Here is a 24,252-nt window from a genome sequence, read left to right as displayed (position 1 = left end):
CATGAGGGAAAAAATAACATTTTCAACAGAAACAGAATTCTGCACCAGCAGACTTTCATTAAAAGAAATACTAATGGTTTATTAAACTAGACATGTTGTTAATTGAATGTCTTATCTAAAAAAATTATTAAACTAGATATTTTTATTAAATAAGTGTGATCGGTTAAAAAAAAAAGACAGCAACAACAACAAAAAGAACTCTTCAGAGTAATATAAATGCAGAAAGAATTAAAGAGTAAAGGTACAAGATTAAAAAAAAAAAAAAAGATGGGTAAAGATAAATCAATATTGACCACACAGAACAATTAAATACAGTGTTGTGGTGTTTAAAATATGTAGAATTAAAATGCGTGGGAGCAATCATGCAAGAGGTGGGCTGGATAAATGAATGCATGCTATGATCTCTAGAGACACCAGAGACTGACTTAGTGAAAAGGAATTGTAAAAAAAAAAAAAAAAAAAAAAAAAATAGATACATATTATATTTAGTACTAAAGCATAAAGAAAGTACAGCATAAAAGTAGCAAAAAATAATGTATCACCAACAACAGGAGGAAATAACAATACAAAATGTTTGATCCAAAGGAAGGAAAAAAAAAAAGCAGAGAAAAAAGAACATAAAAGTACGTCAATTAGAACTATCATGGGGTACCATCTGACACTCCAGTAATGAGGATGGTCCTTACAGAAAACAAAAACAGCAAATGCCAAAGGTTGCCCAGTATGCAGACTGCAACCCTTGTGAATTTGTCCGGGAATGTAAAATGGTGCAGTCACGGGAGAAAGCAGTGTGGCAGTTCCTTAAAAATTAAACACAGAATTACCATATGATCCAGAAATTCCACCTCTGAGCATACCCAAAAGAATCGAAAGCAGCCGGGCGCAGTGGCAGAAGCCTGTAATCCCAGCACTTTGGGAGGCCGAGGTGGGTGGATCACCCAAGGTCAGGAGTTCGAGACCAGCCTGACCAACATGGTGAAACCCCATCTCTACTAAATACAAAAAATTAGCCGGGGGTGGTGGTGCATGCCTGTAATCTCAGCTACTTGGGAGGCTGAGGCAGGAGAATCACTTGAACCTGGGAGATAGAGGTTGCAGTGAGCCGAGATTGTGCCATTGCACTCCAGCCTGGGCAACAAGAGTGAAACTCCATCTCAAAACAAACAAACAAAAAAAGAATCAAAAGCAGATACTTAAACAAAACACCCATGTTCACAGCAGCATTACTCAAAATCACCAAAAGGTAGAGGCAACCCAAGTATCCATGGATGCTAAAATAAACAAAAATGTACAATACACTGCATAATACATTCTATAATACAATAGAATATTATTCAGCCTTAAAAAGGAAGAAATTCTGATATGTGCCACACAACATGGACGAACCTTGAGACATTATGGTAAATAAAATAAGCCAGTCACAAAAGGACAAATACTATATGATTCCACTTAAAGGTACCTAGAGTAATCAAATTCATAGAGACAAAAAGTATAATAGAACGCTGATAGCCAGATCAGGAAGGGGAAGAACAGAGAGTTATTGTTTAATGAACAGAGTTTCAGTTTTGCAAGATTTAAAAAAAAAAAAAAGGCCTGGAGATGGATGATAATTATGGTTGATCAACAATGTGAATATACCCAATGCCACTGAACTGTATACTTAAAAATGATTAAAATGGGCTGGTCATGGTAGCTCATGCCTATTTCCCAGCATTTTGAGAGGCCAAGGCAGGACGACCGCTTGAGGCCAGGAGTTCAAGACCACCCTGGGCAACATAGTGAGTCCCTGTCTCTACAAAAAAAAAAAATTTTTTTTTAATTAGCTAGGCACAATGGCACGCACCTGTAGTCCCAGCTACTCAGGAGACTCAGGCAGGATCACTTGAGCTCAGGGGTTCAAGGTTGCAGTGAGCTATGACCATACCACTGCACTCCAGCCTGGGTGACAAAGCAAGATGCAGTCTCTTAAAATAAAATTATTAAAATGGTAAATTTTGTTATATTTTACTACAATTTTTTAAATAAAAAATAAATACAATGTACGTCTAATAGAAAGGTGATAAAATTAAATATATCAGGAGTCCTACTACATATAATGGCTTAAAATACTCTAAATAAAAGGAAAAGATATCCAGACTGAATATTAAAACCACAACAATATGCTGTTTATAAGACACACTTTGAACCCAAAAGACTGAAGTTAAAAGATTTTTTTTTTAAAGACAGACAAAACAAACAAACAAATTTAGCTGGTGTGACCCTACTAATACTAATATCCAACAAAGGAGACTTGAAGGCAAGTAGCATTACTAGAGATAAAAATATCTCAGAATGGTGAAAAGGTCAACTGACCAGGAAGTTATTACAATTTTAAATTTGTATACAATGAATAACATAGCTGTAAAATATATAAAGGTTAAAAAAAGAGAGAAAAATAAATCTATAATCCTAGTGAATATTTTAATACATATCTCAATAAATGATAGAATTAGCAGACAAAAAAATTAACAAGGACATAAAATACTGGAACAACATATTCAAGCAGCCTGAACTAACAGACACATACTGAACCCAAAAACTGCAGGATTAACATTTTTTTCCAAGTAAATTATGAAAAATTTACCAAGAAAAAAAAAAATTAGGTCAAAAGGCAAGACTTAAATTTCAGTTATGCAGAATGTGTACTCTGACCACACTAGAGAAACAGAAAAATAAGTAGAAAATAATGTTTAGAAACTATTTTTAAATGACTGATAAGGAAAATGTGTGCAGTACCTAAGGCAATGATTAAGAGAAAAATTTAAAGCTCAAAATGCATATCTTACAATAAGGAAAGGTTAATATTAGTAACCTCAACCATCATCTCAAAGGGCTAGAAAACTTACAGGCAAAGGAAAATCTTAAACAGGAAAAAAAAGAGAAGAAATCAATAAAGTAGAAAGCAGACTTAGAAAAGAGGAAAAAAATCAAAGGCAAAAATATAAAATATAAAATTGATAAACCCTTAAGAAGAGAAATCAAGGGAGGAAAAAACCCACAAATTAAAAATTACAGTAATTAAAAAGAAGACATCACCACCAAATCTACTGATAATAAAAAGATAACAGGATATCATGGTAACTCGGAGGGACAACAAGCTAGAAAACTTAGAAAGGACAATTCTTTGAAAATCAAATTTTCTAAAATGATACAACTAGAAACAGAAAATCTGGATAGTCTTTGAACTTTCAAAGAAATTGAGGCCGTATATTAAAATCTCCATACAAAATGTCCAAGAAAAACACTGGGCCCAGACAGCTTTGTTGATGAACTCTTCCAAACATTTAAGTTAGAAACAGTACAAGCCAGGCACAGTGGCTGACTAGCCTGTAGTCCATCATTTTGGAAGCCAAGGCAGATGGATAGCTTGATCCCAGAAGTTCAAGACCAGCCTGGGCAACATAGTGAGACTCTGTCTCTACAAAAAATACAGAAAAATTAGCCAGGCATGGTGGTGCATTCCTATAGCCCCAGCTACTCGGGGAGACTGAGGCGAGAGGATCATCTGAGCCTGGGAGTTCCAGGCTGCAATGAGCCAGGATTGGCCACTGCACTCCAGCCTGGATGAGAGAGAGCGAGATTCTGTTTCAAAAAAAACAAAAACAAAACACACACACAAAAACCAATAACAATAGTGTACAAACTCTTTTATAGGATATACAAAAATGGGAGTTGTTTCATGAGACCAGCCTAATTCTGAAGCCAAATCCTTACATGGACATTACAAGAAAAGAAAATCATAGGTTTAAGATAGTGTTAATCTTTTTTTTTTTTTTTTTTTGAGACCGAGTCTCACTTGCCCAAGCTGGAGTGCAGTGGCGTGATCTCAACTCACTGCAACCTCCACCTCCCGGGTTCAAGCAATTCTCATGCCTCAACCTTCCGAGTGGCTGGGATTACAGGCCCCCGCCATGACACCCAGCTTATTTTTGTATTTTTTATAGAGATGGGGTTTCACCATGTTGGCCAGGCTGATCTCAAACCCCTGACCTCACGTGATCCGCCCACCTCAGTTTTCCAAAGTGCTGGGATTACAGGTGTAAGCCACAGCACCCTGGTAGAGTTAAATCAAAAAAAAAGAAAAAAGAAAAGAAAATAAAGAATTACAGAATTTTGCCTCATGTAACAGAACAAAATACCTTAATAAAATATTATCAAATTTAACCTAGCAATATACAACAAGGTAAACACATCCTCTACAAATGGGTTTGCTGCACGAATGCAATGGCATTTGAATATTTTTAAAAAAATCAAAGTAATTAACCATATTATTATCTCAAGAAACACAGAAAATACATTTCATAAAATTCAGCATCCATTCATGATAAAATTAGCAACAGGAGAAAATGTCCTTATTTTCATAAAGAGTAGCTACAAAAAGCCAACTACGAACATCTGTATGGTGAAATACTTAAAAGTGCCCTCCTGGTAGGTAAAGCCCAATGTCCTAACTTTTATTTTACATTATATTAAAAGGTTCTAGCCCACACAATAGGGCAAAAAAAAAACAAAACAACCAACCATAAAAAAAACTTAAGAACTGGAATGAATAAAACTGTCAGTATTTACAAACAACATGCCTGTATGTAACTACACAGATACTATCAGAATGTATAGACAAGTAATTAGAATTCAAATAAATTTAGGCCAGGCATAGTGGCTCACACTTGTAATCCCAGCACTTTGGGAAGCAGAGGCGGGTGGATCACTTGAGGCCTGGAGTTCGAGACCAGTCTGGCCAACACAGCAAACTCATCTCTATTTTTTAACAACAACAACAAAAAATTTTGGAACAAAGTCAATATGTAAAAATCAAGTATGTTACCAGCAAAAAAAAAAAAAAAATGAATAGCAAGTAAATTACAAAAGGCAATAAAAAATATTATCTAGAAATAAATCTAACACATGAAGATTTGTATACTTTTAAAAGCTAATACTGAAAAGTTATAGAAGTAAATAAATGGATATACCATGTTTATAGATTTTAAAACTTAATATTGTAAACATCTTAATTCTCCTCAAACCAATCTTTAGATCCAGTGCACTCCAAGCAAAACCCCAGTGATGTTATTTTTTGAGTATTGGAAAGGTGATCCTAAAATATATACAAAAAAGCAAAGGGTCAGAATAGTAAAGACAATCTTGAAGAACAAAGTGCTAGAGGAATTTTACTACTAGATATCAAGACCTATCATAAAGCTAAAATAGTAAGAGTGTGATACTGGTGCAATTATAGGCAAATAATCCAATGGAACAGAATAGAGAAACAGAGCTACACACACATAATCACATAGTTTATGAAACAGACAACATACTCCATAAGGATTACTCTGGCTGCTAAAAGAAAACTTAACCCCCTCCAGAATCTCTAGAAATTTTTGTTACAATATCTGGCATTCAGTTCAAAATTACAAGGTACAAGGCAATCTATAAAAACAAAAGCAGCTATAAAGAAACCAAGAGGAAAGAATAAAAGCAGACCTTCATTTGATTGACATATTGCATTTATAAAATGTAACAGACTTTATGATTAATACATTCATGAAAACAGAAGAAAAGTTGCAGATGTCAACAGAAACTTGGAATCCATTTTAAAATTTCAAGACATAAATTGTATTTATTTTACGGTTTTCCTGCTGATAAATCCAAAAGAATTATAAGCAGGAAAATGACAAAATGACATCATCCAATTCGCATTCTTAAAAAGACTACTCTGGGCCACTTTTTTTGCTGCGTCTACTGTGAGAATGAAGACCATTCTCAGCAATCAGACTGTCGACATTCCAGAAAATGTCGACATTACTCTGAAGAGATGCACAGTTATCGTGAAGGGCCCCAGAGAAACCCTGCGGAGGGACTTCAATCACATCAACGTAGAACTCAGACTCCTTGGAAAGAAAAAAAAGAGGCTCCGGGTTGACAAATGGTGGGGTAACAGAAAGGAACTGGCTACCATTCGGACTATTTGTAGTCATGTACAGAACATGATCAAGGGTGTTACACTGGGCTTCCGTTACAAGATGAGGTCTGTGTATGCTCACTTCCCCATCAATGTAACGTTATCCAGGAGAATGGGTCTCTTGTTGAAATCCAAAATTTCTTGGGTGAAAAATACATCCGCAGGGTTCAGATGAGACCAGGTGTTGCCTGTTCAGTACCTCAAGCCCAGAAAGATGAATTAATCCTTGAAGGAAATGACACTGAGCTTGTTTCAAATTCAGCAGCTTTGATTCAGCAAGCCACAACAGTTAAAAACAAGGATATCAGGAAATTTTTGGACGGTATCTATGTCTCTGAAAAAGGAACTGTTCAGCAGGCTGATGAATAAGATCTAAGAGTTATCCAGCTACAGAAAGAAGATGCCAGATGACTCCTAAGACATACTTGTGATATTTAAATGATGCAATAAAAGACCTATTAATTTGGACCTTCTTAAAAAAAAAAAAGACTACTCTGGGCCAGGCACCGTGGCTCACGCCTGTAAAATTTTGGGAGGCCAAGACAGGTGGATCACCTGAGGTCAGGAGTTTGAGACCAGACTGACCAACATGGCGAAACCTCATCTCTACTAAAAATACAAAAATTAGCTGGGTGTGGTGGCAGGCACCTGTAATCCCAGCAACATGGGAGGCTGAGGCAGGAGAATCACTTGAACCCAGGATGTGGAGGTTGCAATGAGCCAAGACCACTCCATTGCACTCCAGCCTGGGCAACGAGAGCAAAACTCCATCTCAAAAAAAAAAAAAAAAGACTACTCTGGGAAATAGATAGAAGAGGAACAAAGTGGAACTGCCAAGGCCAGCCAGGAATTACTGCCTCTTTTGTAAGAAATGATAACTGGGCCAGGCACAGTGGCTCACGCCTGTAATCCCGGCACTTTGAGGGGCCAAGGAGGGCACATCACCTGAGGTCAGGAGTTTGAGACGTGCCTGGCCAACATGGTGAAATCCTGTCTCAACTAAAAATATAAAAATTAGCTGGGCATGGTGGTGGGTGCCTGTTAATCCCAGCTACTTGGGAGGCTGAGGCAGGAGAATCACTTGAATCCAGGAAGAAAAAAAAAAAAGAAAAGAAAAAAATTGTAAACTGGGAAAATGGCAATGAAGATCACAGGAAACAGCCAATTCAAGGAACTTCTAGTTTTTGGATATAATATTCTTCTATTTCTCTTATGTATTTTTATTTCATATTATAAATTAAACATAATAGTTCATTGAAAGGGTGGTTATAAATATGGATAAAGCTAAACAAATTCACCCTTTGACTCAGTAATCCATCTCTAGGACTTTACCCAAAGTTACTTCACAAATGAGAAACAACATATGCATACAGTGATTTACTGAGGCATTATCTGTACTATCAAGAGACTAAAAAACACCAAATGCCCATCAATAAGATATCAGCTGAATATCTGATGACACAGACATAAAGCACTATGCAACCACAAAATATGATCAGGAGGCCAGGCACGGTGGCTCACGCCTGTAATCTCAGCACTTTGGGAGGCCGAGGCAGGCGGATCATGAGGTCAGGAGATCGAGACCTTCCTGGCTAACACAGTGAAACCCCGTCTCTACTAAAAAATTAAAAAAAAAAAAAAAAAAAAATTAGCTGGGCTGAGGCAGGAGAATGGCATGAACTCGGGAGGCGGAGCCAAGAATGCACCGCTGCACTCCAGCCTGGGCGACAGAGCGAGACTCCATCTCCAAAAAAAAAAAAAAAAAAAAAAGACGAGGAATATCTCTATGAACCAGAGTAATTCCCAGGTTTATCATTTAATGAGATGAACAAAACGCAAAATATGCTGCCTTTTGTATAAGAAAGCAGTATGGAGGGGAGATAAAGTGAACACATATAAGTATTTTTGAAGAAGAAACAGAGGAAGGACAAGTCAAAAGTGAATGTAAATGGTTATCTAGGCCGGCTGTGGTGGCTCACACCTGTAATCCTAGCACTTTGGGAGGCTGAGGCGGGCAGATCACCTGAGGTCAGGAGTTTGAAACCACCCTGGCGAACATGGTGAAACTCCATTTCTACTAAAAATATTTTTTAAATTAGCCGGGCATGGTGGTAGGCGCCTGTAATTCCAGCTACTTGGGAGGCTGAGGCAGGAGAATTGCTTGAACCCGGGATGTGGAGGTTGCAGTGAGCCGAGATTGCGCCACTGCACTCCAGCCTGGGCAACAAGAGCGAAACTCAGTCTCAAAAAAAAAAAAAAAAAAAAGTTTATCTATAGGGGTAAGTAAGAGCAGGAATGGGAATGAATCAGAACTACCTCAGTAGGGATAACTTTTGATTTAGTTGTGATTCTGAACCATGCAAATGTTTTCATGCATTCATAAAATGCAGTTAAGTGAAAAAGATAAAAAAGCAAATACTAAGATTCAATATATAAATAAAAATCCAAGGTATAACTGCACAGAAAAAAAGTAATTCAAGTGACTTTTGAGATCAGTACCCTAACTGTACACCCCAAAAGCATTAATTACACAAAAGCCAATAAAACTGCAAAGACATTTTGAACTTTACTTCACAGGTTTGCCATTGGCAGTGGTATTAATGTAGTAATTCTGAAGCTATTTTGTATATATTGTAGGATAGAGCAAATGAATAAATGCAGACGTTGAGAACCAAGGTTTTCACTATGAAAGAAGGGGAGTTTCAAATATAAACTGGGGAAAATTTAAGAAGAACCTTGTGGTAATGGATTTGAATTCAAAGTATCAGGGTATACAATCAGGGTCCACTGAACCCAGTTTTATTTTTTTAGTTTCTTTCTTGAGTAGTTCTAACTATTTGCAAGGATTAATATTTCATGCCTTTTATCTTCTCTTAGAGGTCTTCCAAGGAATCAAAAGAAAATTTTCCTATGAAGAAAAAAAAAAACTCATTTTATTCTGCAATTACCATATGGGTACAGTGTCTTTGTAAGTCTAAGATACACTACAGGATCCTAGTGATTATGTTTTTCCTGCATCTTGCCATTTCATCATCACCTTAGTAATTATTTTATGATCAACTATTCCTAACTATGCTCTTAAAAAAAAAAAAAAAACTAAATAATAAGAAAATGAGAAAATGGAAGAACTATGGAATCACCTAGAAGGATGATGCAATCAACAGCAAAATATCATCCTTCCATTTTCTTACTGCATTGCCTAGGATATTGCATCATCTTTCAAGAAAGTATAAATGATAACAGACACCATATTTGTACTCTGCTTTTCGCTTTCAATAAACACAGTTGAGAATTCAGATTGTTTTTACTTTCTGCCTATAATGGAAAGAGGAAAAAAGTGATGGAAAGATACTTCACAATTATTAAATGAATCAGATTATGAATATAAAGAGCAAGTAGCACTCTTGACCAATGAAGTCCAATAATTTTTTTTTTTTTGATGAAGGGAATCTTCATCAGCACAGACCAATACAACAGCCAATAGCCAAATGTGACTAATGAGCACTTGAGATGTGGCCATTGTAACCAAAAAACTGAATTTTTATTTTACTTAATTTTAATTAACTTGAATTTTAAATTTAAGTATAATAGACACATGTGGTTAATGGCTACCACATTGGTTAGCGCAGAAAGACACTCGTGATGATGGTGAAATGAGAGCATAAATTAAATCTCAGATTATGAGCCTTCAGATGAAAATATCCTAGATGAATTTTCTCAAAATCAACAATCAATGAATATACAGAAATTAACTCAAAATGGATCAATGACCTAAATATAAGAGCTAAAATCATGAAATCCCTAGAAGGAAACATAGGTATAAATCTTCAAGACCTTGGATCTGGCAATGGATTCTTAGATATGACACCAAAAAACACAAGCAACAAAATGTATAGTCATAAATGACTAGGGGTTTGGAGGAGGGGAGAATGACAGCATTATTGCTTAACGGGTAGAGAGTTTCTGTTTGGGGTGATGAAAAAGTTTTAGAAAGAATAGTGATGGTTACCTAACAGTGAATGTAATCAATGTCACTGAAAAGCATACACACAAGAAATTGTTAAATGGCAGATTTTATTAAATATATTTAGTTTACCATAATAAAACAAGATTGCTAGAATAAAAGATCTCTAAATTCTATTTCCTCTTCTATTCCTGTAAGTTTTTTAAATTCTTGAGGTCAGAGGCTAGGAGAAAAAAACCCTGAAGACACCAGAAATAGGTTCTTAAAGCAGGCATTCTGTATTGGTTTATCTTTGTATTAAGTCCTAGAAGAGACCATGCCAATGGAGGAAGAAAACTACATGCATATGAACTTAGTGAATGTTAAAAAAGGGTTGACTGATTAGAATAAGGAAAAATAAAGAATCCGTGAATGAACACTATACTTGTAAGAACAAAAAGGAAAGAGGATATTCCCATCCAGTCAGTCATTCAACAGGAAGGACTTCATGATGCAATAATTTGCAACAAGAACCTAGATAATCCCATTGTTCTAAGAGGACATGTGGCAGTATTCTTAAATCTCATAATCTTTGTGCATCAAGATTTGCTTAATATAAAGAGAACTGCTGTGTTTAAATTCTGATTAAACTTTCCAATAAAATTGTTTTTCACTATCCCTTATTCTTAGACCTGTAAATTATTTGCAAAAATTACTTAAAAATATAAACAGTAAACAGGATCCACTGGACCTAGATGGTAAATGGTGATGACTGCTTTTTCTGGTATATTGAAGGTTAATATATTTCCTTAGTACTGTCTGCTTGATGCAATTAACACCCCAGCAGCAATCAGCACTACTTGTGTCCACATCTTGGTTTCTAAGCATTTCTTATTTTATAAGGCTCTTGGAAGAAATAGTCAATTTCAGGACTAAGGCAAACTACAGGGCAAGCCTGGAACATCCTGTGCCAGAAAGCAAGGTAATGATCAAATAATGAAAAAAGAATGCACAGGCCAGCCACAGTGTGCTCACGCCTGTAATCCCAGCACTTTGGGAGGCCCAGGCGGGTGGATCACCTGAGGTCAGGAGATTGAGACCAGCCTGGCCAACATGGTGAAACCTCATCTCTACTAAAAATACAAAAAAGTAGCTGGGCGTGGTGGCAGAGGCCTGTAATCCCAGCTACTTGGGAGGCTGAGGCAGCAGAGTCACTCGAACCCAGGAGGCGGAGGTTGCAGTGAGCCAGGATCGTGCCACCGCACTCCAGCCGAGGCAACAAGAGTGAAACTGTCTCAAAAAAAAAAAAAAAAAAAAAAGAATGCATGCTTGAGCCAGCTTGAAGGGGCTCCCATTGGCCAAATTTAGAACAATTTGAACATCAAAAGGAATGAAGAAATCACATCACTCTCAATTTGAAACAACAAAAAAATGAGTTTATTGTGAAATTAAAGGGGGGGGCCGCTAGAGTTCTTGTTGATCGAAAAACATAAACTAATAAATACATTGTTAGAAAATCACTAATTAGCAAACACCAACATAACCGATTTAGGCAAGGATCATCCATGGCAAAAGGCTTTTGAGGAATAGGATATTTACACTGTCTTCAAGTACCATACCATTTAAAGGTAACTTTATGATGGAGAGACTTGACATCTTAAACAAGTGGTTAGCAACACTAATAATGGGACAAAAATGACATTATGTGTCTCCTGATGTGATGCAATGAAAAGTCATCATCATCTATGTAATCACGCGTGTATGTGTGTGTGTGTTTTTAGAGACAGGACCTTACCACTATGATGCCCAAGCTGGACTCCACCTCCTGCCTCAGCCTTCGGAGCTTTTGGAGTAATTGGGACTACAGGCTTGTGCCACCAACCAGCTATCTACGTAGTATTCTTGCCAAAAATGTTTGTTTCTTCATGATTACGTTCATTAGACATCTTCAAATTGTGGGACATTCTACAAGAAAACTGATCTAACGTTTCAAAAATGCCAATTTCATAAAGACAGAAGGTGGCGGGGAATAATTTTAGATGAAAGAAGATTAAGGAGATAAGAGAGTCAAATGCCATAGTAATCTCTGACTGGCTCTTGCATTGAAAGAGAGTTATAAAGGACATTTTTAGAAAAACTGAGAAAATGTGAATATGGTACATGTCAATGTTAATTTCTTGAGTGTGAAAAAAAGATATGGTTATGTAGAAGAATGACCTTGATGTAAAATGATAAGTGCTTCAGTATTACTGATGTGATGATGTCTGCAATTCACTTCTGAATGGTTCTGCTGGGGGAAAAGGGAAAAAAAAAAAAAAGGAATATATAAAGAGAAAAGCAAATGGGACAAAATGTTAACTGATTAAACAGTGGTCATCATATTGTTCTTTCACCTTTCCTGTAGTTTTATAATTTTTCAAATAAACAGTTGTAGTTTAAGGGGGGAAAACTGCATCTGACAGACTAAAAAGATTGACACATCACTCTGGAGATAACGGCAAGTGATACAAGCTAAAAGGTTCTTAAACTCAAAATGAAAACAACAGGTAAAACAAAATAAAGCAGTTACGGCCAAATCACAGATTCCATGCACCTTCTTCCCCTTTTCCCTCCAGTGTTTTGGGACCATTACCATCTTTTCTTCCAATCTAGAGAAGCCTAATACAATGAAAATGGGTTTTTCCCTCCTTGAAATACTGTTTTATGTTTATTGACAACTTTCAAAGGACTAAAACCAAAGTTGTCTCTTCTTATGGCACATTACTGGCACAATACTAAGTGCCAACAACAACAAGAAGTTTATCTAAAATAAAACTTACAAGTAATGAGTTCTGAAAACTCACCTACCTACAAAATGGAATGTGCCTTTGGCTATACAAGCAAACATATTCTTACAACTGTGCCTTTCTTAAAAAATAAGTAACTTCAACATTACTTATTGAAGTTACAGAACTTACAGAACAAATATACTCTTTTCAATGAATTACCTATAATTAATCAATTTAGAAAAAGCATTTCTAAAATTCAACACCCACTCATAAATACTCATAGCAAACTTGGAATATAAGGAAATTTCCTTAATCTGATAAAAGCAAATACAAAAATTACTCACAGTAAACATCACACTTAATGGTAAATGTTTAAAAGTTGACCCCTGATGCCCACTACCAGCACTTGAACTGGCCAGTATCAGAAGCAAGAAAAAGAAACAGCATACGGACTGGAAAGGAGAAAATAAAGGCAATCTTGAGGAACCGCAACTAAAACTACACCACCATGTACCAGGTACCAAGATAACTTACAAAGTCATAATGATTTAGACAGTGTAGGTTTGCTGCAAGAACAGACAAGCCAACAGAACAGTCAAGAAACTGATCCACTTACACAGTCACCTGATTTATGACAAAGATGACAATGCGGTGGAGACATGACACTCTTTCCAATAAATGCTGATGGGGCAACTAGGTATCCATACAGTAAAAATGAAACCTGACCTCAATCCCCCCCATATACGAAGCCAATTCCAGGTAGAATATAGATTCTCAATGTGAAAAGCAAAGCAATAAAGCTTCTATTAGACAATAAAAGAGGATATCCTCAGAAAAATAGTAAGAAAGACCTCTTAAAAACAAGACAAAAAACACTAACCATGAAGGAAACAATTGTTAAAATTAAAAATGTCTGTTGATCAAAGGACAGACACCACTGTAAGTGCTCCAAGTCAAGCCACAGACCAGGAAAGAAACTTACAATATATAATTGGAAAGGCAGTCATTACGATGAATCGATTAGAATATAACTAACATCTCAATAGAAAGTAGTTAAGAGATGAGCAGGTATTTCACAAAAACAAAACACAAAAATCCAAGTAGCCAATAAACATCTGAAAAGGTCATCAACCTCATTACTCATCACTAGATTGGCCAGCAAATATGAAAAGACACATGGTGGTAAAGACTGAAATAGGGAGAACTTCTGTCCACTGCTAGCAAGCGGTAAACTGGTATAACCACCTTAGAAAAAGCATTCTAAGTGGAACTGAAGACACAAACGCGCCATGAGAAAGTTCCAGGCAAAAACTAGAAACAAACTGTTCATCTGAAAAACAAACAGTATTAATGAAAATTCTAAGATCGGATCTGTAAACATCTATCACAATGCGTGGCACACAGAGTTGCTCCCTATAATGTAATTCCATCCGTCCATTTCTTCACATATGCATGACAAATGGATATAATTTAAGATCAGCCTCAAAACACATTCCAATGGCTCCCATCTCACAAATATGAAAACCAAAACTCTTACAATCATCTGGTACTGCTCTCATACTGGCTCTTCTCTAAAATATCCTCCATATATCCACACAGCTCACTCCCCACTTATTTCAAGTTTCTGCTCAAATGGAACCTAACAGAGAAGCCCTCTCTGATGGCTTACAGAAGACACCATCCCTCCACTCACATCCAACATTCTCTACAGGCCTCTTACCTTCCTGTTTTTCTACTTAGCCTTACCTACCAAACACCCAAGGTAAGGCTATGTAACTGCATGCCTTCACCCCTAGAGTGTAACCATGAAAGCAAGAACTTGCTGTATTTTGTTCATTACTGCCCACTCAGCAGAACATGCCTGGCATGTAGTAGATACTCATTAAATATTTGTTACATAAATTCTATGGCATGGATTCTAGGCTTGGAAAGAATAGCTGTTATATGGCCTACGTGGCTGACAGTTCCTTAAACTATGTGCAGTTTAGTTTATCACAAGAAATATGAAAACCCTCCATTAAGTTAAATTAGCTGTTCTGCTTTATAAAAAATTTAAAATATTTACTCTTAATGCATTTAATTCCCCAAGGCTCTATATCAGGAAGTATAGGCTATTCCAAAATTCCAAGTGAGAATTACATGAGGCACTCAATTATAAATATATTATCCTAATGAATTTTCTAATCTTACTATTATCCTGCAAATAAGCCTATAAAAACGATACTGGATCCACCACTTTTTAAAATATTACAATAAAATCTCAGTAGTTCTGCTAATAAAAGCTAATAGTATCTAGAGATAAAATACAGATATCTCAGAAACATCACCTTAGCCAAGAAACCAAAATTTCAACACAATGCAATTCTTAGAATCAGATTTAACAAGATCTTAGTACAAGGAAACCTCCCTGAACAGCCCAAGACACTCCACAACAGTCCTAGACCACACATTTTATGGTACAGGTCACAGTCTAGACAGGTTAAGCTTCCATTTTTCCAACAAATATTTTACTGCTGTTAGTAAAAACAGATTTAAAGAAAAAAAAAAAAAAGGATGATCTGAATTTCTCTCCTCTCCCTGTATCTTATAACAAATGAAGATTAAATAAAACCTTTGGGGTGGGGGAAGGGAATCAACTGGAAGATGGCTGTTTGAACAAATTATATATATCAGCTCTGAAGTAACCAAGAAATAAACCTGCCTAACTGGCATTCAAACCAGCCAAGAGCCATTTTTCAGGCTCAGAAAGTGTTTTGCAATTAAAATAACATTCCAATTTTCGTTAAAATTAAAATAAGTTTTATCAATAGCTTTTCTTGGAAAAAAAATCCCATCCAATTTTACAGACTTTTAGGTAAAATAATAAAATCGTGTACTTTTAAAACAATGGTGTTTTCCTATGTAAAATGTGTAAATATTTATATAAACATAACTGGAACCACCCTATACATACTGTCCTAGTTTTCAATGCCTACATAATAGCTCCTGATTTATTTAACCAATCCCCTAATGTCAGACTTTTAGTTTTTCTCATTATAAACAAAGCTGCAGGGAATGTTTCCTACATGTTTTTTTGCTAGATTAAAATAGAAACAAACCGAAGTTCTAACTAAAATAAATTGTTTTGGAAATGTTTCACCATTGACTGTAAGTGAAAGCAATGTTAAAATATTTGATCCTAACCACTGACTACAGATGTTGTCACTTAGAGGTTGTGGCTTGTTCATGCCCCTTGTCTGTCCTCTTCCTCAGGTTGCCAATTTTTTGTCCTTTTTATTCCATGTTCCAGAGAACATACAAGAAAAAAACAGAAAGAGAGTGTAAAACTTGTTATACTCCTTAGCTGAATTTGGAAAAAAAGAAAGAACAAAACTAATGAGCAACATTTAAGCCACATTACCTACCAGCCCCTCTCAATCAAGGCTCCCAGAGAAGATCATGCCCTAAGCCTAAGGCACCCACTGTGTGTAAGGAACTCATCTCTCTCTCTGCATCTAGAGCCAACTAGGTAGGTACCCCCCAGAGGAAACTGAAAACAGTCATTCAAATCATTTTCTGCAGAGTTTAACTCTGTCTCACAAAACCCATGTAGGGAAAGGCCAAGAGCTTAAAAGCATGTTTGATTCAACTTTCATAAAGGAATACTAAGTGCCACATATGAAGCTACTATGACATTTTCCCCTTCTACACTCAGGATGTCACTACACTTCTACTTTACTAGAACTCACTGTACTCCCACAACTGGCCAGCTTTAAAGCCTAAATAAATTGCTTCACAAAAAATTTTCACTGCCGATTTACTGGGTAGTTTTCCTGTACTACACTATAACTACAGTGCAGCTATCTAATCAGTTTATTTTGTGGCCTTGTGGGTCTCCTGTCCACTGAAGCAAATGCTTCTATTAAATAAAGATAGATTAAATACTGACGCGCTTTTTTCTGAACTGGGGATAATTTTACACACCCATGACAGATATACGTGGTTATTTTGTGTGCCGAATTAACATTAACACAACACAGAAAAATAATTTGGTAGCACAGTCAATGTCTACAGAAAACAGTCATTCAGTTTGCCACAAGACTGTAACTGAAAAAGCAGTTACTCTCTTCCAATGTAACTCAACACGATACCAGAAAGCTGTTCAGAGCACCCCAAAAAGTATCCTTTGCATTTCAGTCACACTAACATCAGAATAAAACTAAGGATATCTTTTTAATATGCCAAATGGCAGAAAATATATCAAGTCAGCATTGTGCACGTATTATACACTGAAGGAGGTGAAATTAACCCACTGCAGCAGAGGAAAGGCAACAGAAACACCATCCTCTGAGGGTCTGTGTCACATTCTCTGAACGAATAAAAAATGCCAAGTTTTGGCAAAAAGAGTAAGATTTCATGAGGTGCTGTTTTTTCTTTCTTCTTTTTCCATCTTTCTCTTTAAAAAAAATACATTAATGTCTTATAATTTAAAGACGCCAAACTAGTTTTTTATATATATATATATATATATATATATACACACACACACACACATACATATATGAATGACAGGGTCTCACTCTTGTCACCCAGGGTGAAGTGCAGTGGCATGACCATGGCCCACTGCAGCCTCAAACGCCTGGGCTCAAGTGATCCTCTCACCTCAGCCTCCCAAGTACGTGGGACTACAAGTGTGCACCACCATGGCCTGGCTAATTTTTTGTATTTTTTTGTATAGACGGGGGTCTCCCTATGTTGCCCAGGCTGGTCTCGAACTCCCTGGCTTCAAGCAATTCCACGACCTTGACATCCCAAGCAGCTGGGATTACAGGTTTGAGTCACCACCCTAGCCACTGGATTTTTAAACCTTCATCTTGAAAATAGGCTTCCAAACCTAACAGTTGCGTTATTAGAGAAAAATGGCTGAGAAATGACAACCCACAAAATAATTTAAACCAACCAGAACAAAGAAAGATTCCAGCAGTTCATCCCAACAGGTGGTTTCCAAGCAAACGAGGGTTTTTTAAGTTCTATCAAAACCCCCATCTAGGTGAACTGAGTATATTTTTGTATCTATGTAAACAGTCGTTCTTATACAGGAATGTTCAGTTAAAAAGTTAAGAACTTTTAAACTGCTTATAGTGTTGAAGCAACTTCCTAACCCTTTATAATCCATGCTCTTCCAAAAATGACATAAAATATTTTAAGCAAATTAAATACTGCTTTTCAAAGTAACAATTTCAAGACACTTGAGACAGAATCAATCTGAAAGACCACAGAATCCACAGAAAAATCAGATTTAACAATAAAACTATTTCTTAAATTGGGAATACTTCTTTATATAAAGTCCCACTAGGAAACACAAAACTTTGTACCCTTTTCACTAGTTTAAAACTCATTTATTATAGGATGAAATTAAAATTTGTAAAAATGAGCCGGGTGCGGTGACTCAGGCCTATAATCCCAACACTTTGGGAGGCGAGGTGGGGAGGGGCAGGAGGGGGAGGATCGCTTGAGGCCAGAAGTTCGAGATTAGCCTGGGCAACATAGTGAGACTCTTTTTTTTTTAAATGTTTAAATGGCATTATATTGTGACAAATATTAAATAACCAAATATTGCACAGGAAGCATTATCATGACAAACGTGGTAAAACTTTTCCGTGCAATCAAATAAAGAGCAACAAACAGTACACATTTTAAGCAATGTTAGATCATCACAAGCTACAAATATTAAAGCGAACGCTTCCGTTGACAGCGTGCTGCCCCCGCCCCCAAATTCCCACGCGCTGCCGCACGCCTTCAGCTCAGAAGCCCCCTTTCCTGGGCAGGCGAACGGGCTGCACACCCCTCACTCCGCTGCGAGGTCAAAGGGCTGCCGACAAAGACAACAGAAGCACGTGACAAAAGTTTCTCCCCGTTCCCTCCGGGGGCCCGGGCAGCTGGGCCTACGCCACGCGGGGCAGCGGCCCAGAACACAGGCAGGGGCGGCCCGGCGGGCGGAGGCGGAAGCGGCGCGGGGCTGCCAGTTACCTTTTCCTGCTCCTCGCGCAGCCGCGCCACATCCGGGGCGCGCAGCGGAACCGTGGCCATGGCCGGGGCCGGGGCCGGGGCCGAGGCCGAGGCCGAGGCCGAAGGGGGCGAGAGGTCGGGGGGCGTCTCCACGGTAGGCGGCTCCATGACAGGCCCGGGGGCCTCAGCGGGGCGAGTGAGTCCTGAACCAGCGCCTGCGCAAGCGGCGCGGCCGGCGGCTGCCCAGCGCCCGCGCGCCCGCCCTCAGGCACCGCGCGCCCCGCGCCCAGGAGGCCGCGCCCGCCGCCGCCGCCGCTGCTCGCGTCCGCGCCGCCCGCTGCCGCATCTCACACGCGCATGCCGCCGCCGCCGCCCCGCAGCGGGCTCCGAGTAGCAGGCCGCCTGCCAGGTACCGAGACGGCTCTCCGGTGCAGGCCCACCCAGGCGTCCCGTGGCGGCCGCGCCTCCCCACACGCCCCGCCTCTCGCGGCACGCCGGAAGCAAGCGCGCAGGCCCCACCCCCGACACGCCCAGCCCGCTCAGGCCCCGCCTCCAGGGGAGTGCGCGTGGTGTGAACCGCGTGGCTGGGGTTGGCGGTGGCAGCTGCTGGGCTGCGTTTGTATCCCTCTGCAAGCTTACATTTTTATGCCGATATTTCTTTCTTTTTTTTTTTAATTACGTATATGAAACCACTAAATATAGGCTTTGGAACCTTGAAAAAAAAAGCCCTTAAAAAAAAAAGCTTACGTTCTAAAGAAGCTCCACGCCCAGGAAATGCTCGGCAAGAGCCGCGTGTCGCCTTGAGTGCCCCATCTCCCTCCCTGTCGTTTGGCGCTGCATCTGTATCTAGGAGCTTAATTCATGTACTAGAGCTGTTTCATAAGCACATTTAATTTTAGCAATTCAACTCTTTTCTGTGCCTTTTTAGTGAGTTGAAATATACAATTATATTTTGCATGTTCATTAATTACTGTACACATTGTATTTTCTCTTATATAAATTAAGCTACTGTACTAATTTTAATATGCTGCTATGAATGGACTGAGAAATTTTCCAAGGATAACTTTGCCCCTACTTTTCTTTTCTTTTTTTTTTTTTTCTAAGAGACCGAGTCTTGGTCTGTCGCCCGGGCTGGAGTGCAGCAGTGCCATCATTTCTCACTGCAGCCTCAAACTCCTAGACTCAAGCGATCTTCCCACCTCAGCCTCAGGAGTAGCTGGGACCACTGGCCCACACCAACACATCCTGTTAATTTTTCTATTTTTTTGTAGAGGCGGTGTCTCGCAATGTTGCCCAGGCTGGTCTTGACTTTAAGCGAGCCTCCTGTCTTAGCGAGCCTCCTGTCTTGGCTTCCCTGAAGTGCTAGGATTACAGGTGTGAGCCACCACACCTGGCCGTTCCAATTATTTTAGAACTCCTGTGCCCACTTCCTCCTACAGCCCTTTGTACAGCCTCCTATTAACCTAACTGCGTGGAAGTGGCCTTGCCCTGTCTGCTGTAGTCGCTAGCAGTAAAGATGGGTCGTGTTCGTTCCACATCATACACAGACAGGTCTAAGCAGAGAGATGCCTGCAGAGTCACAGCCTGGTGTGCCTGCTTGCTCTGCTTCTCTTCCCTCACTCCTGCCCAGCTCCCAAGTCCAGATCCACCCTTTTTTTCCTTTTTATGGCTTCAAAGGAAGAAAGCAAGGACAACTTGGGAAAAGATAAATGTTCATTCCTGTCTTTTCCTCACTGCACATCCAACCATCATCACCTCTGGAACAGCCAGAACCTGACCATTCTTACCACCTCCTCTACCACCACCATCCTCTCCATCCCCAGCCACCTCAGCAACCATTGATCTGGCCTTGCTGCCCCCACTCTTGTCCCTTGTAATGGAGATCGGCAGCTGCCCACCCCACTTCCCCTCGTTTAGGGGCTCAACCCTAGACCACATAGTCCTGTGCATGTAAGAAGCTGACCCACCCCCTAGCTCCAGGCAAAGGGGGTGATGCATCTCCCTTGTAAATAATTGGTTCAAGAATGGGTGTGCTGTGTCGTCCAGACAGATTTCCTGGAGGCTTCTGAGAAGGTTCTTTTTCTTTTTTTTTTTTTCCTCTGTTGCCCAGGCTGGAGTGCAATGGTGCCATCTTGGCTCACTGCACCCTCTGCCTCCTGGATTCAAGCGATTCTCCTGACTCAGCCTCCCGAGTAGCTGGGACTACAGGCGCACACCACCACACCTGGCTAATTTTTGTATTTTTAGTAGAGACGGGGTTTCACCATGTTGGCCAGGCTGGTCTCAAACTCCTGGCCTCAAGTGATCCACCTGCCTCGGCGTCCTAAAGTGCTGGGATTACAGGCACCAGCCACCACGCCCCTCCAGAGAAGGTTCTTCCTCATTCTTCGAAAGTGCTCCCATAAGGAATCAGTCTATCCCCTTGGCCAGGAAGTGCAAAGCAGGTAGCCCCGTGTGTATCAGACAGCCCCCCTAGACCACCTAGACACTCCAATACTCAGAATGAAGTGCAATCTGCGGTCAGCAGAGCTGAGAACAGAACCCAAGTCCTTGACAGCATCACAGAACTTGATCCAGGGCTGAATCAACCAGCTCTGAAGTCTGCATCACTTCTGAACTTCCCGTTTAAAAGGCCAGTAAATTTTCTGAATGACCAAGACAATTTTCTATCATGAGCAGCCGAAGACATCTGATTCACACACCCCTAAACTATTCTCCACTCAGCAGCCTGGGTGAGCTTTTCAAAGGGGATCAGGTCATGTCAGTCTCCCTTCTAGGGCCCTCCATGGCTTCCTACAGCAACCAGAATCAAATCCAGACATCCTACTAGAATTCAGCATTGTCGGACCCACCTTGCCCACCTCCAACCAAGCCCCCTACCACTCAGGCCAACCACAACAATTTCTCTCTTCTTCAGATACTCCAGACTAGTTCCTGCCTCAGGGCCTTTGTACCTGCCGATCTCTCTGCCTGCAATATTTCTCCCAGATCTTTCCATGGTTGCCTCCTTGCCATTACTCAGGCCTCAGTTCAAATAATAACAGGGCTTTCTTGATCTCCTGTCCACGAAAGCCCTTCCCCTCTCCTCTAGGCATCCGCCCTCACCTCACTTTTTAAATTTTCTTTGTAGCGCTTATCACACTTTCAGATTCAGCTTTGGCCGGGCACAGTAGCTCATGCCTGTAATCTGAGCACTTTGGGAGGTGGAGGCAGGCGGATCATTTGAGGTCAGGAGTTTGAGACCAGCCTGGCCCCACATGGTGAAACCCCATCTCTACTAAAAATACAAAAATTAGCCGCCGTGGTGGTACACACCTGTAATCCCAGATACTCTGGAGGCTGAGGCAGGAGAATCACTTGAACCTGGGAGGCAGAGGTTGCAGTGAGCAGAGATCATGCCACTGCACTCCTGCCTGGGCAACAGAATGACACTCCGTCTAAAAAAAAAAAAAAAATTGGCCAGGCACAGTGGCTCACGCCTGTAATCCCAGCACTTTGGGAGGCCGAGGCGGGCAAATCACCTCAGGTCAGGAGTTCAAGACCAGCCTGACCAACATGGATAAACCCCATCTCTGCTAAAAATACAAAATTAGCCAGGTGTGGTGGTGCATGCCTGTAATCCCAGCTACTGTGGAGGATGAGGCAGGAGAATCGCTTGAACCCTGGAAGCAGAGGTTGCAGTGAGCCGAGATCGTGCCATTGCACTCCAGCCTGGGCAACAAGAGTGCAACTCTGTCTCAGAAAAAAAAAAAAAAATAGTAGGCCAGGCACGGTGGCTCATGTCTGTAATCCCAGCACTTTGGGAGGCCGAGGTGGGCAGATCCCGAGGTCAGGAGATCGAGATCCTCCTGGCTAACATGGTGAAACCCCATCTCTACTAAAAACACAAAAAATTAGCCAGGTGTGGTGGTGGGCGCCTGTAGTCCAAGCTACTCGGGAGGCTGAGGCAGGAGAATGGCATGAACCCGGGAGGCGGAGCTCGCAGTGAGCTGAGATGGTGCCACTGCACTCCAGCCTGGGTGACAGAGTGAGACTCTGTCTCAAAAAAAAAAAAAAAGTAAATATTATTTTATTACCTTATTACTTTATTACTTATTATTGGTTAATCCCTTCTTCATGTGCCAGGCCCCCCACTGGGAATGGGAGACAAGAGTTGACCAAGGCAAGCACCAGCCCTGTTCATAGATGTTGGAGTCAATAGAGGGCCACTGACATGGTTTGGATATTGTTCCCTCAAAATCTCATGTTGAAACGTGATCCCTAATGTTGGAAGTGGGGCCTAGTGGGAGGTGTTTAGGTCTTGGGGGCGGATCCCTCACGAGTGGTTTGCTGCTCTTCCTGCAGTAATGAGTTCACATGAAAGCTGGTTGTTTAAAAGAGCCTGGCACCTCCTCCTTCCTCTCTTGCTCCCTTGCTCTTACTTCCACTTGCCATGTGATGTGCAGCTCCCCATTTGCCTTCCACCATGATTGGAAGCTTCCTGAGGCCTCACCAGAAACCAAGCAGATGTTGGTGCCACATGCTTGTATGGCCTACAGAACTGCAAGCCAAATAAACCTCCTTTCTTTACAAATTACCCAGCCTTGGCTGGGCACAGTAATTCACATCTGTAATCCCAGAACTTTGGGAGCCCAAAGGGAATGGATCTCCTGAGGTCAGGATTTTGAGACCAGCCTGGCCAATATGGTGAAACCCCATCTCTACTAAAGATACAAAAAATTAGACGGGCAAACCTCATGAGACATGAATAAACAGCCAGGGGAGTTCTTGATGAAAAAAGAGGCTGCTGGTTGTTGGTAAGAGAACAACAACAGGGTGGATGCAAAACAGCTGCCATGCCCCATTTCTCAGCCCTCACCCCACCATGAGGCTGTAGGAATAGCTTTCCTGGAATGGCTGGCTGGTTGCAAGGTGGGCAAGATGATCCTTGTCCTCCAAAAATTGGGGGATTTTTGAGTCCTGAGGGATTAGCACAGGCTCCTGTATTGGTTTCAGCCCTCTTCTGCTTCCTATGGCAGCATCCATCAGGAGATTTGAAAGGAAAGAACACCTTTTTGGAGCCAGAAATTTACAGATATCATTTCCAGGTCACTGGTTGCCTATAAAGATTATGAAACAGAAACTTCAGTAACCACATGCAATAAGGACTACACACTTTGCAAACATAGTTTGGAAAAGTCTCTAAACAGATGGCTACAACCCTCAACAAGCAAAAATCAGCAATCTCTGAAGAGGAGGAGAATCTGATTTTTCAGAGTTAACACAATAATACCCAAAATGCCAAGTGCTCAACAAAATATTACAAAGCATACAAAGAAAAAGGAAAGTATAGCCTATTCACAGGGGGAAAAGAAAGAATTGAATAGAAGCCATCCCCAAGGAAGCCCTTACATTGGAAACATTAGTCAAAGGCATTAAATCAACTGTCTTATGCCCAGTGAGCTAAAGGAAACCAAAATAATGTATGAACAAATAGGGAAGGCCAATAAAGAGATAGTTTAATCTTATAAAAAGGAACAAAATAAAAATCCTGGAGCCGAAAAGTACAATAGCTG

The 24,252-nt window shown here is 40.1% G+C and overlaps 1 protein-coding gene and 1 pseudogene across 6 annotated transcripts in view; one reads left to right on the top strand and one right to left on the bottom strand.

Moving 5' to 3' along the window:
* Window positions 1-24,252, bottom strand: part of URI1 (URI1 prefoldin like chaperone) — a 90,277-nt gene that overhangs the window by 52,889 nt on the left and 13,136 nt on the right. For 2 of the 6 annotated variants that reach the window (XM_054463716.2, XM_054463719.2), the window contains exon 1: window positions 18,719-19,185. The exons of 3 other annotated variants lie outside the window; for them this stretch is intronic. In XM_054463716.2, the coding sequence (XP_054319691.2) occupies window positions 18,719-18,865 (147 nt within the window). In that variant the 5' untranslated portion in view covers window positions 18,866-19,185. Of the gene's footprint in view, window positions 1-17,001; window positions 17,140-18,718; window positions 19,186-24,252 lie in introns of those variants that run through there. One more of the 6 variants, XM_054463717.2, reaches the window with a different exon arrangement.
* On the top strand, window positions 5,782-6,377 carry LOC134738843 (large ribosomal subunit protein uL6-like; annotated as a pseudogene).

The sequence above is a fragment of the Pongo pygmaeus genome, chromosome 20, assembly GCF_028885625.2.
Source record: "Pongo pygmaeus isolate AG05252 chromosome 20, NHGRI_mPonPyg2-v2.0_pri, whole genome shotgun sequence".
NCBI lineage: Eukaryota > Metazoa > Chordata > Mammalia > Primates > Hominidae > Pongo > Pongo pygmaeus.
Note: the sequence above shows the minus strand (reverse complement) of the source record. Positions and strands in the feature narration are given on the sequence as shown.